Source organism: Somniosus microcephalus, chromosome 19 (assembly GCF_052327205.1).
Source record: "Somniosus microcephalus isolate GS21.2 chromosome 19, FLI_Smic_1.0, whole genome shotgun sequence".
In the NCBI taxonomy this organism is placed as follows: domain Eukaryota; kingdom Metazoa; phylum Chordata; class Chondrichthyes; order Squaliformes; family Somniosidae; genus Somniosus; species Somniosus microcephalus.
In genome coordinates, this window is record NC_141005.1 from 38824741 (window position 1) to 38839328 (window position 14588).

Consider the following 14588-nt stretch of genomic DNA (forward strand, 5'->3'; position numbering starts at 1 on the left):
TTCCTAAAATGTCGTTCCCAGTATTGACCACAATACTCCAGCTGGGGCCTAACCAGTGTTTTATAAAGGTTTAGCATAACTTCCTTAATTTTGTACTCTGTGCCTCTATTTATAAAGCCAAGGATCCCGTATGCCATTTTAACAGACATCTCAACTTGTCTTGCCACCTCCAAAGATTTGAGTACGTACACCCCCAGGTCTCTCTGTTCTTGAACCCCCTTTAAAATTGTATCATTTAGTTTATATTGTCTCTCTTCATTCTTCCTACCAAAATGAATCACTTCATACTTTTCAGTGTTAAATTTCATCACCTATCTGTCTGCCCATTTCACCAGTCTGACTATGTCCTCCTGAAGTCTGTTACTATCTTCCTCATTGTTTACTATATTTCCAAGTTTCACGTAATCTGCAGATTTTGAAATTATGCCCTGCATACCCAAGTACAGGTCATAAATACATATAAAAAGAGCAGTGGTCCTAATACCGACCCCTGGGGAACACCACTGTATGCTTCCCTCCAGTCTCAAAAACAAGCATTCACCACTACTCTCTGTTTTCTATCCTTTAGCCAATTTCATATCCACACAGCCACTGCCCCTTTAATCCCATGGGCTACAATTTTTCTAAAGTTTATTATGTGGTACTTTATCAAATGCCTTTTAAAGGTCTATATACACAATATCAACCACACTGTGACTGCCCTCATCAACCCTCCCCATTACTTCATCAAAGAACTCGATCAACTTAGTCGAGCACGATTTGCCTTTAACAAATCTGTGCTGGCTTTCATTTATTAACTCATATATTTCCAAGTGCCAATTAATTTTAGAAACATCGAAAAATAGAGCAGGAGTAGGCCATTCGAGCCTGCTCCACCATTCAGTATGATCATGGCTGATCCTCTATCTCAATACCATATTCCCCCTTGATGCCTTTTGTCCTGGATTATTGTCCCTCGCCATCAGGCTGACTGGTCTGTAGTTGCTGGGTTTATCCCACTCCCCTTTTTGAACAGGAGTGTAACATTTGCAATCCTCCAGTCCTCTGACACCACTCCTATATCGAATATTGGAAGATTGTGGCCAGAGCCTCCCCAATTTCCATCCTTGCTTCCCTCAGCAACCTAGGATGCATCCCATCTGAACTGGGTGACTTTTCTACTTTGAGCGCTGCCAACCTTTTTAGCACCGCTTTATCTGTTTTTACCGTATCCAATTTCTCTACTACCTCCTCCTTTACTGTAACATTGGCAGCATCCTCTTTAGTCAAGACAGATGCAAAGTACTCATTTAGTACCTCAACCATTCCCTCTGCCTCCACAAGAGGATCTCCTTTTTGGCCCTAAATTGGCCCCACCCTTCCTTTGACTGTCCTCCTACTATTTATATGTTTAGAACATGCTTTTGGTTCCCTTTTATGTTTCCCACCTATCTATCCTTATGCACTCTCTTCTCCCCTTTTATTTATTTTTTCAGTTCTCTTCTGTACTTTCTGTATTCAGCGTGGTTCTCCACTGTATTATGAACCTGATATGGGCCAACTATCCTTTTTTCACTCCATGCTTTCTTGCATGAAATAGCATTTGGTGTGAGTACTGTGGGAGATACTGTTTTTTTTAGTTAAAAAGCTCCACCTACTGTAATGTCTGAGTACCTGCATGACATTTTCTAGTGTTTTGGAGTGTAATTGAATTTGTTATGCCGGACTTAAACCAGATTATGACATTGAACAAAATCATGCAGTTGCTCTGCAAAGAAGCTGTATTGTTTTCCTTTTTGCTTTAAGGAAAGAGTCAAAGATATATTTGAGCTGGAGGAAAAAACAAGAGGGTGGTGCAAAGTACAAGCAACTGAAAATAAAATAAAATGGCACAGGTGCAATTAAAATAGAATGAAGAAAATATTCAAATTTACAGAAAAAAGAGAAAAATTACATCTAAAATAACATTGAAAAGCCTTTTTAGAAAATATGAAAAATGGCACCGGTAGGATAGACAACAACAACTTGCATTTATTTATATAGTGCCTTTAACGTAGTAAAACATCCCAAGGTGCTTCACAGGAGTATTATAAGACAAATAATTTGCCACCGAACCACACAAGGAGAAATTAGGGCAAATGACCAAAAGCTTGGTCAAATAGGTAGGTTTTAAGGAGCGTCTTAAAGGAGGAAAGGGAGGCGGAGAGGTTTCAGGGCAAGACAAAACAAGAAAGCAAGCAAAGGATGAGTCAGACCAGCAAATACCTCAGCACCTTAAAAACTCAAGCCCCAACCTTACTGCAGAGAAAGAGGCTACAACTTGAGCACCAACTCATTGGATCACTGAGGAAAACAAAACGTCTGGCAGTATGATTGCTTCACCTTTTATTAAAAAAAAAAAAAAAAAAATTGGTTGCTGTTCCAGAACTGTTAACAAGCAAGTATGTAGAAGCATCTTCTGTCTGGCCACTAAGCCAATCCTGTTGTGTACCATGTATGCCAGTGGAAATGGGGTCAGGTTGCTGGGTGAAAGGCAGAAATGGATAGCTACAACTACCTGTGTTGGTACAGACCACAAAATTATTAATTTTCTTCAAATAAAAATACATATTTAATTGTACAGACTACATTGTACACTCCTTTTAGTAAGGAATTCTACTGCTATGAACTCCAACTTGGTACAGTTACTCCTTTTTAATAAACTTTATTTTTTGTTACCAGGGTAATTGATGAAATCTTTAATTTCCTGTTGGTCTGGTATTACTGCACGTTAACAATAAGGGAGAGCGTTCTCATCAGCAATGGATCAAGGTAATATGGCACTTTACTGTTTTTGTAACTTTTTTCTTACTATCTTGAAGTAGAATTATTGCTAATAGCTTTACATCATATCACACAAGAAATATTTTTTTGTTTTATTAATTATGCTGTAGTACAAGCCTGACAGCTACGAGTTAACCCTGCTTTCTCATTTAAAAATTGGTAATGTTATTCGAGAACCATTATTTAAGGTGATTGTTTAGAAATATGTATTTACAGCCAATGTCCATGGTCCTATAGTTCCTTCCCTACCCATACATGTTGCACGAGAAAGCTGACTCAACATTATGGTAACCAAGGAAAAAGGCGGTCTAATATTCCAGAGCAGAAAAGCATCATATCCAAAACAAAGTCCACACTGTGATAGCATTGACGCAACAACCCATATCCAATACCATATCCAATAATGAGATGTGGATTCAAGAATTTGCCAGGACATTGCACAGATGCTTATCTCCTGAAGCTCTAATGGACTTTTTACTGGAGATGGACCATATGGATCCAGCAAGGTGTTCAATGCAGACAATGTTTTGCTGGAACAATGTAAGGTTCTTTTGTGTCCCTGAGGACACAACATACTTGTACAATTGTTCATGATCTTATTTTACATTCTTGCACCTGGAAATAACACATTTGATACTTAGGGGATTCTCCCTCTCATCCGCCATAATTCAGTATAACAGCCGCAGAAACCCTCAAAATTGTGTAAATAGCATCTAAGCCATTTTCCTGGGTTTCTGCGCCTCTTCTGCTGAAGTTACAGCGGGTGAGTGGGACAACCTCGGAGGAAATTCACCCCCTTAGACTACAACCTACAGATGAATGGCCTCAAGTTTTGATAGCCCACTTTCTCAGCTTGCATCCAAGGAACTGATACTCGTAGTGTGGGAGAAGAACACCCTGCTCTGTTTAAAAAATGGCAAACAGTAGGATCGCAATATATAGCATCCTCTTCACAGCAAAGGAAACAGTCTTGACAACAATTAAAGCCACATGGAAACTATATATAATACTCTACCGCACCCCCCACCCCCCCAAAAAAAAATGTTTGCCTTGATTTGCCAGAAACCCCCAAATTCTGAATTGGTATTTGCCTACCACTTTTTAAATGTTTGATGTACCAGCCTGTTACCTCTCGCCTCACAACAGTTCTCAAAGCATTGTAAACTCGAAGGTGTTTCTGTGACCCATAATGTCACAAATTCTGTCCACTGTCAAATGCAGCTGTGATCTGGATCACCAGACAAGCTGGCAGCACACTTTCTGCCTGCCATTTTGCCTGTCTGCCAAATCACCCCATTAGTCAACCTAGACTTCCCTGTCACCAACATAATTTTTATATTGACGTCTGCCAATTAATAAAAAGAGACATTTCTGGCTCTTGTCAGTCTCTGAAGTGTTAATAGCACCTCAAGAAGGGAAGCCTTATTTAATCCATGTGACATCAAGCCATATAATACTCAGTGTTCACTTACATGAGCTCACCAAGCTCAAACCACTTCTAGGAAGCCTAGGTAAGAGGCCTGAGGATTTGATTCAATATTTAGTACACATAACTCGGTATTTGTATCAACTATTGGAAACGTTACATTTTTGACGCATTCAATTTTAGTACAGTGGTATCAGTAATGGTGGAAATTCTAAAAATGGCCAAGAGCTAGTACACTCATACACTTAACATGTACACCCACCATTGTCACATTGAGCATGATGATAAATAGCAATCTAAATTGCTACGGTTTTAAAATCTATATTCTCCTTAAGCCACTAGGGGGTGGATGGTTCCTGAACATGGATTTGAACGCTGAAAACATGATGGGATGATGTTTCCTCCCTGATTGCTGTAAGGCCCAATGTGAAATAACATAAGACTTTGGGGGTGATTTTGCCAATGGGGGCACGTTGGAGACTTTGAGAAGCTGTCAAACACTGACATTCTCTGTTGTTTGGTGAGTTCTTGTACTCCAGGCTCACCAAACCTCTTTCCTGAGCAGAAAGCAGATGGCTGTTACATCGGAGAATGGAGCAGCCATTCTGTCATCTCTGCCGTGGAGATGCCGGAGCCTCCGGATCCCCAATGATTGAAGCCTGCAGGACGAAACAAAGGTAAGTAAACTTTTTCTGACACTTTTCACTCCCCTCACATACTTACCCCTCCACACTTGCACCCATCACTCACCTCCACAGCACACTTTTGGACCCCTCTCTCCCCCTGCAGACCCATTGCTTGCCTCGCTGACCCTGGCGGGATTTCCTGACGTCGGGAAGCCCGCACCTCTGTTGGAAAAATGGGGACAATGTTAACAGGCAGTTAAGTGGCTGTAATCCCCTTCCCGCCTCCAGGAGACGGGACCCGGCGCGGGTCGGGTACCCGTCTCCTGGGAAGATGGCACGGGTTCGGGGCGGGATGGATACCCGCCCCCAGATTCTGCCATTTTCCCGGCAGTCCCACCTCCAAACCTGCCTCCCCAGGGCTGGCAAAATCGTCTCCTTGGTGTCGGCTGCTTTGATGGCTTCGCAAGTTAATCAAGTGAATAGCTGAGAGGCACCAGTCAGGAACATCTCCGGTTTGATCCCTGTTAAACTCAGCTGGGGAAGCAGAGGAGGTTACAGTCCGCCTCAGTGCTCCTGGATTAAGGAAAGGAAAATCAGACAAGGTTTCCACTCCTGTATCTAGTAATCACTGCTGTAAGTGCATCTGTGTGGATAGATGTTAGCTGAAGACTGGTTGGAGTTGGCTGCAATGCTCCCCAGAATTAAATAGCATACCAAACTTCTCTCTCAAAATTCACATGAATAATTGCCACTTGGCTCCAATATGAGAAAAAGTGGCAAGTACTGTACCTGTGAAACCATACCCCAACAGAGAGTTAATGCCTTCAGGAGCAGAGGATGGGGTTAAAAAAACTTAGTTAATTTCAACTCAGTTTCTAGTGTGAAATAAAACTGGCCAAATTAAACAAAAGTTGACTGAATTAGTAGTCTTATTCAGAGAGGCAACAGGCTGGCTGCTGTAGAAAGCAGAATAATTTAAAAAATACTGGACAGTAGAGGGTGCTCTACTGATGTTGGAGTTGGGCCATGATGGAGGGAGTTATTCTACACACAGTCTGTAATATACCTAACCTTTAAATACTTAACACTGAGAGAGTACTGAAAATGTGTATTCCCTCAGTACTAATGGACCCGATCCTGATGAGGCTGGTTTGCGTTGACTGTGGGGGTGGAGGTGGGGGTTGGGGGACACATGCCGTGGAGTATTGACTCCACAGCGTGCATATTTTATGTTTTGACAGGATCCCCTCCCAGAAGTCAGCCTGATAAGCTTGGCTTCCAGTCGGGCGGGGATCATTCCGGAGCAGGCCACAGCCCCAGGTAGGGAGCCTGCAGCTGCTACTGGGAGCATGGGGTAGAGGGGGTGCTATGCAAGGCAAGGGGATAAGCTTGGGTGACCGGGGGCAGGGTGGGCATACTCCTGCTTCTCCTGGCCCACAGGCAGTGCTGTAAAGGCACTTACCTTCTCCTTGAAGATGTCCTCACCTCCCTTCAGCTACCTGGCTAAACCTGCAAAGCAGGTTAAATCTGATACTGCCAGGCTTGTTATATTTAATTAGCCACCCTACCTCCTGGGAGCAGGTTGGCAGCCTGCCTCGTGTCCCGACTCCGTTAAAGAGGGCGGGTTGGGTTTGAGATTTTTAAAGTTTTAACATCTCTCCCTCCCCCAACCCACCTGTTTTTTGGGATGTTAAAATTCACCCCAATGTCTCTGAGCTTGTTGAGCCCAATAATTCCCCAAATAATTTTCCTGTTTGGTTTACACTTTTTCCAAAGTGTTTTGGTGTAGAACAGCTGATAAAAGTTCAGCTGCAGTTTATCACATTGGACTATAACAAGTCGTTGATCTGCTGTGGCTCACAGTGGGGGAAAAAAAAGATTATCTTCCTCCTTTTGTGCCGCATTATATCCCACTCTAATTGTTTCTGCATTGCTCTTTTATTTTCAATTTTGTTCCACTCTTTTCTCCTTCTGTCAACCTCTCTCACTTCTTTCATTTGTGGTGTTCTGTCTCCATTTGTCTCTGACTCTCTTTCTCTTTATGTAAGTCTCTCTCCTTGTGTCTCCTCTCTCTTCAGCATGCGCCACTTTCTCTTCATATAGCTCACATATATTCCTTTATACTGATGTACTCAGTTTTTCTTGCCTTTTTTAAAAAAAAGAAAAGGTCCATGGTACACAGCAAGATGATGGGCAACATGTATTTGGTTGGAAATGGGCACTGGAATCCGATGGGAGAAGCTGTTCAGGAGTTGATGGAATATGCATGGTTGAGAGAGAAAGTAGGTGGCTAGGAGGGAATGAGAAGGAGCATTGCAGACAAGGAGACAGAAGGGTGGAACCTGGCAATTGGAGGGTGGTGGCACCTGGTAGGGAGTTGGGGTCCTGGTTTTGGATTATGGATTCTAAGAATTTGCCCACAAGTGGCATTACAGCTTGTCTTTCTTTCCCTTCGTGAACAAGGGTGTTACTTCAGTTATTCTCTAATCACACAGCACAATTGTATATTTAAGGAGAAGTGAAAAAATGTGGGCATAGCCTCTGCTATCTCTGACTTTTAACAGCCTGTGGTGCATGCCATCAAGGCCTGGTAACATATCCATGTTGAATTTTTAGAACCAGTTCCTTTTTTTTTTACACCTAACTCCATCAATTATTCGGTATCCTCCTCCTCATACACATATATTTTCACTTCCATTGCCATTTGTAAAAAAAAAAGTGCAAAATATTTATTTAATATTTCTTCTATGCCTTTGTGCTCCACAATTAAACTCCTTCATTCCTGAGGAGTCCTATTGTTTTTAATATGCTTATATAAACCCTTAGTATTTCCTTTTTATATTTATCTGCTAGCCTCCTTTCACATTGCCTATAGCCCTTATTTCTCTCTTCCACCCCCCTCCCCACTACACTTTCTATATTCCTCATGATTTGCATTTGTATTGTTAGCCCTAATTTTAATCATAAACTTCCCGTTTAAGTTTTCAGTTTAATTTTACACACTCAATTTATGGAACTCTTTTTACTGTATGGGATCCACCTTGTATTTGAGGATTTGATGCATTGACCTGTTTGCCAGCTTTTCTGCCCAATTAATTTGGGCCAGATCCCCTTTTTATCAAACCAAATGTTGCCATTTTCAAGTCCAGTGCCCTTTTCCAGTCCAGCATCCTTCTCTTTGATTATTTGTAATCCTTTTCTATTCATGCATTGAACTTAAGTATATTGTGGTTGCTATTTTCAAATTGTTCTTTTACTCTCGCATCAGTGATTTGCCCCATTTTATATCCCAACATCAAATAAAGGAAATTTGTGCTCATCAAGTACTGGATTTTAGACAAGCAGTCTGACAATTTAGAGATAGTGGATGGATCGAGAGAGGTGGTGATGAGGTACAGCTGGGTGTCATCAGCGTACATGTGGAAACTGACGCTGCGTTTTCTGATGATGTCGCCGAGGAGCAGCATGTAGATGAGAAATAGGAGGGGGCCAAGGATAGATCCTTGGGGGACACCAGAGGTAACAGTACGGGAGCGAGAAAAGCAGCCATTGCAGATAATTCACTGGCTACAACTGGATAGATAAGAATGGAACCAGGTGAGTGCAGTCCCACCCAGCTAGACGATGGTGAAGTTGCGTCGGAGGAGGATGGTGTGGTTAACCGTGTCAAAGGCTGCAGAAAGGTCGAGAAGGATGAGGAGGGATAGTTTACCTGTGTCACAGTCACACAGGACATCATTTGTGACTTTGATGAGAGCTGTTTCGGTACTGTGGCAGGATCCGAAACCCGACTACAGGAATTCAAACATGGAGTTCTAGGAAAGATGGGCGTGGATTTGGGAGGAGACAACACATTCAAGGACTTGGGCGAGGAAAGGGAGGTTGGAGATGGGGCGGTAGTTTGCAAGGACGGAGGGATCAAAGGTTGTTTTTTTTTTTTGAAGAGATAGCTGAAACAGGATGAGATGGCGTGAGTCCAGGGTGTGTGGATGTAATTTAGCCCGAGTATTAGTCACATTATTGCCAACTCTCACGAATCCATTGCGAGACGCGCGATTTCGGAGTGAAATAAAGCATCACCCGCGATGGAATGCCTTAATCTCGGGATTTTTGGAAAACGTCGATTTGCACATACATGAAAAAATACGCGCTTTACGCATGCGCAAAAAAGAACACAAGGCGATTTGTAGTAGTTTATAGCTGGAGATACGAGAGTAGGTCAGCCATGTAGTTCGATCAGTGGGAAACAATAACAACTTGTATTTAGATAGCGCCTTTAACATAATAAAATGTCCCACGGCGTTTCACAGGAGAGTTAACGAACAAAATTTGGCACCGAGCCGCATAAGGAGATATTAGGGCAGAAGTTTGGTCATAGAAGTGCATTTGAATGAGCCTCTTAAAGGAGGGAAGAGAGGCAGAGAGACAGAGAGGTTTAGGGAGGCAATTCCAGAGCGTAGGGCCTAGGCAGCTGAAGGCACGGCCGCCAATGGGGGAGCGATTAACATCAGGAATGCAACAGAGGCCCGAATTGGAGGAGCGCAGAGATCTCGGGGTGGTTGTCGGGCTGGAGGAGGCTATGTTCCGGAAAGAGTAACAGTCAAAAACAAAGCGAGGCTGGCCTGCGAGTGACACGACAGCTGGGCCACCGATCCACCTACTCCTGCTCCTATTTTGTATGTTCTTATGCCAGTAATTGGTTAGTGATGGCCGAATGCGCTTCCTGTCCGGGAGCAAAGGTCAGTGAGGGGTCGGGTTGGGCAAAAAATAGTACTCGTGACTTCTGTACCAAATTTCATTTTTTAAGAGTTGTCTCCTGATTTATGAGGCAGTGGGGTTGGCAATACTGGAGTCATTCAATTTATCATTATTATTATTATAATACTTTGACTTTATATATTTTTATAGTGAAGTAGCAAAATGTCTAGCAATTTGCTAAACTGAGAGGTGGTGTTAGGTGGAGCAAAAGAGTTTCTCTTCAGTACAGGTTGAGGAGCTGGGAGATGCAAAACCGAGGCACTATATTGCCACCAGTGGTGGGAGGATATAATTGCAGTGTGAGAAATTTCCATTTTAAATGTGGACATAATATAAGAATTTATAATTGAAGTCATGCAGTATAAGATTATTAATTCATTCTAGATAGGTATATCCAAGTTTATATTCATATGTAAATAAATATATCAAAAATTTGCTGATAAGAAATGACGGAAAGTCAACTAGTTTTAAAACTATATATTGGAAACTACATCCATTGCGATGCACTTGTAATATCACACCTATTCATTACTGAAAGCCTTCTTACCCAAATTTATGGTAACTAATATTTCAAACAAAACATGAGATGGGAGACCAATCGTTTGTATCAACAAAAATAAAATAAGAGATGTGACCAGATGAAGATACATATGTACTCTGCTGCTGCTTTTGACAAAACTGCTATTAACCACAAGCCTGACGGAAGCGTTGCTAATGACGAAAGAGATGAGGCAAAAAATAAAGTAGCAACCACTCAGCAGACACCTTGTATTACACTATCAACAGCAGTAATGACCAAGTGACCAAAATAGGGTGGTCATACGCACACGTTGTAGGAACCTCTGTGCCCCTCACAAAGGACCACACAGCCATGAGGACGTCCATAGATGGTGACCTTCGAGGTTGAAGGACCACTGTCGATACTCCACCTTTGGTGTGAGCCAGTATCAGAGGAGCCAAAGGCGCCTCCTACAGATGGTTTTGTTTCCTTCACTTTGCATCAACAGCAGTACTTCCCATGTAAAGCCCACTTTTTAAACTTATTCCAAAAAAAGGGCAACAAAACATGTAACCTTTCAATTACTATAGACTGAAATAACTTAACTGTTCCAGTGACTCTCTTCAAATTGATTTGGAGGACAGAAAGCAGACTCCTTCTGACTATTTGAGTGCACGTGACTAGCTCTGCCTTTTACATGCTCCACTGCCAAAGTGTTGTCATCATTGGATAAAGGGCATAAACTGTTTTCTACCAGTCGGCACATTTATAATCTATGTATTTATGTACAATGCAGATTTAATATGACTGCCATACTAATAAGGAGGTTTCCTCCCACAGTCCAAAGATGTGCGGGTTAGGTTGATTGGCTATGATAAATTGACCCTTAGTGTTAGGGGGATTAAATACGTGGGGTTACAGGGATAGGGTGGGATATGTGTTGGTGTAGGGGTTACGGGGATCGGGTGGGCTCGATGGGCCGAAATGGCCTCTATCTGCACTGTGGGGTTTCTGTGATTCTGTGTGAAATGCTGACCTCGAGCTGAGGGAGGCCAGTGGAATGTGGAGGTTAGCGTCAGGGGGACTTCAGCCCGAGAGGGAGTTCAGCCTTGAGGTACAGTTGGACAGGAGTTTCTTTCCCTATAATGAATACTAAGAGGAGCTTGATTCTTGCAAGCGTTTGGCGTTAGTGGAAGTTCAGGTTAACACTATCTACATTTTTCCAAGTCAGACACAAGGGATAACAGTGCAAAGAATCTTTGTGATGTGTGTGGAGTGCGATATGTGGGACATCATGGATCCTCAGTGTGTCCAGGAACTGCACATTTACACGAAGTGTTAGAAAACTGAGGCTTGGGAGCAAAGGAATTTGCCACACTCAGCATCATTAGACACAATGGATTGCGCTCTCCAAAATGTGGTCACCCAAGAAAGAGTGAAAAATAATTCAGGACATGGGAATAATGGAGAAAGAAGTGTGGTTGATCATTCACAGAGGCAACAGAGGGTGATGACTCACATGGGCAGGGAACCAGAGTAGCTGGAACTGTCCAGTATACATACATATATATATTTATATAGAATATATAGGGGTGGATAAGTGCAAGGTGAACAGTTGTAAGAAGTCACACAACACCAGGTTATAGTCCAACAGTTTTATTTGAAATCACAAGCTTTCGGAGCCTCGATATGCGCGATCTTCTTGGAGATCCTCTCCACTTTGAGCCGGCAGTTTGTGGTGTCGATAGTAGCCATGGTGTGGAGATGCCGGTGTTGGACTGCATCCGAAAGCTTGTGATTTCAAATAACTGTTGGACTATAACCTGGTGTTGTGTGACTTCTTACATTTGTCCACCCCAGTCCAACACCGGCATCTCCACACCAAGGTGAACAGTGACAGTGAATCAGAGGAGGGTGATCTTCAGCAACATTGCGGCACCACAGAACAAAACTATCCAATGGGGTGTGAGGCAGGCAGACAACAAGTATAGGAGAGTGATATTGTGGGGAATCTACAGTGAGGTGTACACATAGCCTTTTTTGCAGTCATGACTGGGAGTCACTGCGACCTGGTGCCTGTGTGAAGGATATCCGGGAACAGATGGAAAACTGCTGGTAAGGGAGGGAAAGCAGCTAATATGACAGGGAGTGGGCAAAGTCTAGGATTGAAACTGGAAAGGGAGAGCAGGGCTAATAAAGCTGTTGGAATAGACGCAGAAGATTTAGCTGAAACAGATACAGGAAACTTTGGTTTATCCGGAGGTTGTATGTCCGGAATACTCGATCTAACGGCAAACATCAGGAGCCGTTTTCTGTACGTTTTTTTTTAGATCTCATTCTTTTTTTTCCCCCCAGTCAGTCACTGCAAGGTCTGTAGCTATAGCAACAGCTTCAGCTACAGACGCTTGCAGCTGCAGCCGACTCTTTAGAAGCTGTTGCTAAGCAACAGTGTTTGTTGTCAGATACGGAGATGAAAACCTCCGTATGCTTCAACATTAACTTTGTATGTCCGGCAGTTTTGATAGATCGGCAACACGCCGGTCCCAGATATCACAAAGTTTCCTGTATTGAGAAAATATCAGAGGAGAAAGGGAAAGATAGATATTTCAGGTAGTGAGAGATAAAAACACTATTGCAGAAGGGGAAAGCCACATCAAAAAATTAAATGAGAAAAGCAGAAAAGGCAATAAGGGTCAACACTCCATTGAGTGGTATGCATGCGGATAGACTGGGAACTTAATACTTTTGGTTACAACATTTTCAGGAGAGATAGGGAGGGAAAAATGAAGTGGGTGTCTGTTAGTAAAGGATTCTATCACAGCACGAGAGCATAAGGATTAAGTTGTTTCCAGTCCAGCACCCTTTTCTTTGATTATTTGTAATCCTTGTCTATTCTTAAGAAGACTGAAAAATGTAGTTGTTGTTGTTGTTGTAAGAAAGAGGATTGGAAATGGTACAATTTTTGGTGTGCAGTTACAGGTTACCAAACAGAGCCGATGAGATAGAGGGGGTGGTCTGCAGGCAGTTCAGAAAAATATGCAAAAATAGGGCAATAATACTGGCGATTTTAACTAACCCAAAATAAACTGGAATAAAGGTAATGCATGCCATCAAATTGAGAATGCTTTTTCAGAACGCATCCAGGACTACTTTTTAGACGAGTATGTTTCTAGTCCAACAAGACATTGTCTTCGGCCCCTGCCACAAACTCCATCCCTCTCCCTGGCAACAGTCTGAGGCTGAACCAGACTGTTCGCAACCTTGGTGTCATATTTGACCCTGAAATGAGCTTCTGACCACACATCTGCAGCATAACTAAGACCGCCTATTTCCACCTCCGTAACATCGCCAACTCCGCCCCGCCTCAGCTCATCTGCTAAAACGCTCATCCATGTCTTTGTTACCTCTAGACTATTCCAGTGCACTCCTAGCCAGCCTCCCACGTTCTACCCTCCGTAAACTTGAGGTCATCCAAAATTCTGCTGCCTGTGTCCTAACTCAGGATTGGGAGCAGTTTAGGATTCAACAAAGGAGGACAAAGGGATTAATTAAGAAAGGGAAAATAGAATATGAGAGTAAGCTTTCAGGGAACATAGAAACTGACTGTAAAAGCTTTTATAGATATGTGAAGAGAAAAAGATTGGTGAAGCCAAGTGTAGGTCCCTTGCAGTCAGAATCAGGGGAATTTATAATGGGAAACAAAGAAATGGCAGACCAATTAAATACATATTTTGGTTCTGTCTTCACAAAGGAGGACACAAATAATCTCCCAGAAATGTCGGGGAACATAGGGTCTGATGAAAGGGAGGAACTGAAAGAAATCAGTATTTGTAGGGAAATGGTGTTAGGGAAATTGATGGGGTTGAAGGCCGATAAATCACCAGGGCCTGATAATCTACACCCTAGGGTACTTAAGGAAGTGGACCTAGAAATAGTTGATGCTTTGCTGATCATCTTCCAGCATTCGATGGAATCTGGAACAGTACCCATGGATTGGAGGGTAGCTAATGTTACCCCACTATTCAAAGAAGGTGGTAGAGCAAAAACGGGGAACTACAGACCAGTAAGCCTGACATCGGTAGTGGGGAAAATGCTAGAGTCCATTATAAAAGATGTAATAGCAGAGCACTTGGAAAACAGTGACAGGATCAGATAAAGTCAACATGGATTTACAAAAGTAAATCGTGCTTGACTAATCTACTGGAATTTTTTGAGGATGTAACTGGTAGAATAGATAAGGGAGAACCAGTGGATGTGGTGTATTTAGACTTTCAAAGGCTTTCGATAAGGTCCCGCATAAGAGATTAGCGTGTAAAGTTAAGGCACATGGGATTGAGGGCAAGGTATTGACTTGGATAGAGAACTGGTTGGCAGATAGAAAGCAAAGAGTTGGAATAAACGGGTCTTTTTCCGAGTGGCAGGCAGTGATTAGTGGGGTACCGCAGGGATCGGTCTTTGGACCCCAGCTATTCACAAT

The 14588-nt window shown here is 42.6% G+C and overlaps 1 protein-coding gene across 1 annotated transcript in view; it reads left to right on the forward strand.

Annotated features, from left to right (window-relative positions):
* The window catches only part of tmem120b (transmembrane protein 120B), a 77725-nt gene that overhangs the window by 41946 nt on the left and 21191 nt on the right, over positions 1-14588 (forward strand). The window contains exon 6 of the mRNA XM_085961631.1: positions 2701-2790. Coding sequence (XP_085817757.1) covers positions 2701-2790 — 90 coding nt within the window. The remainder of the gene's footprint in view (positions 1-2700; positions 2791-14588) is intronic.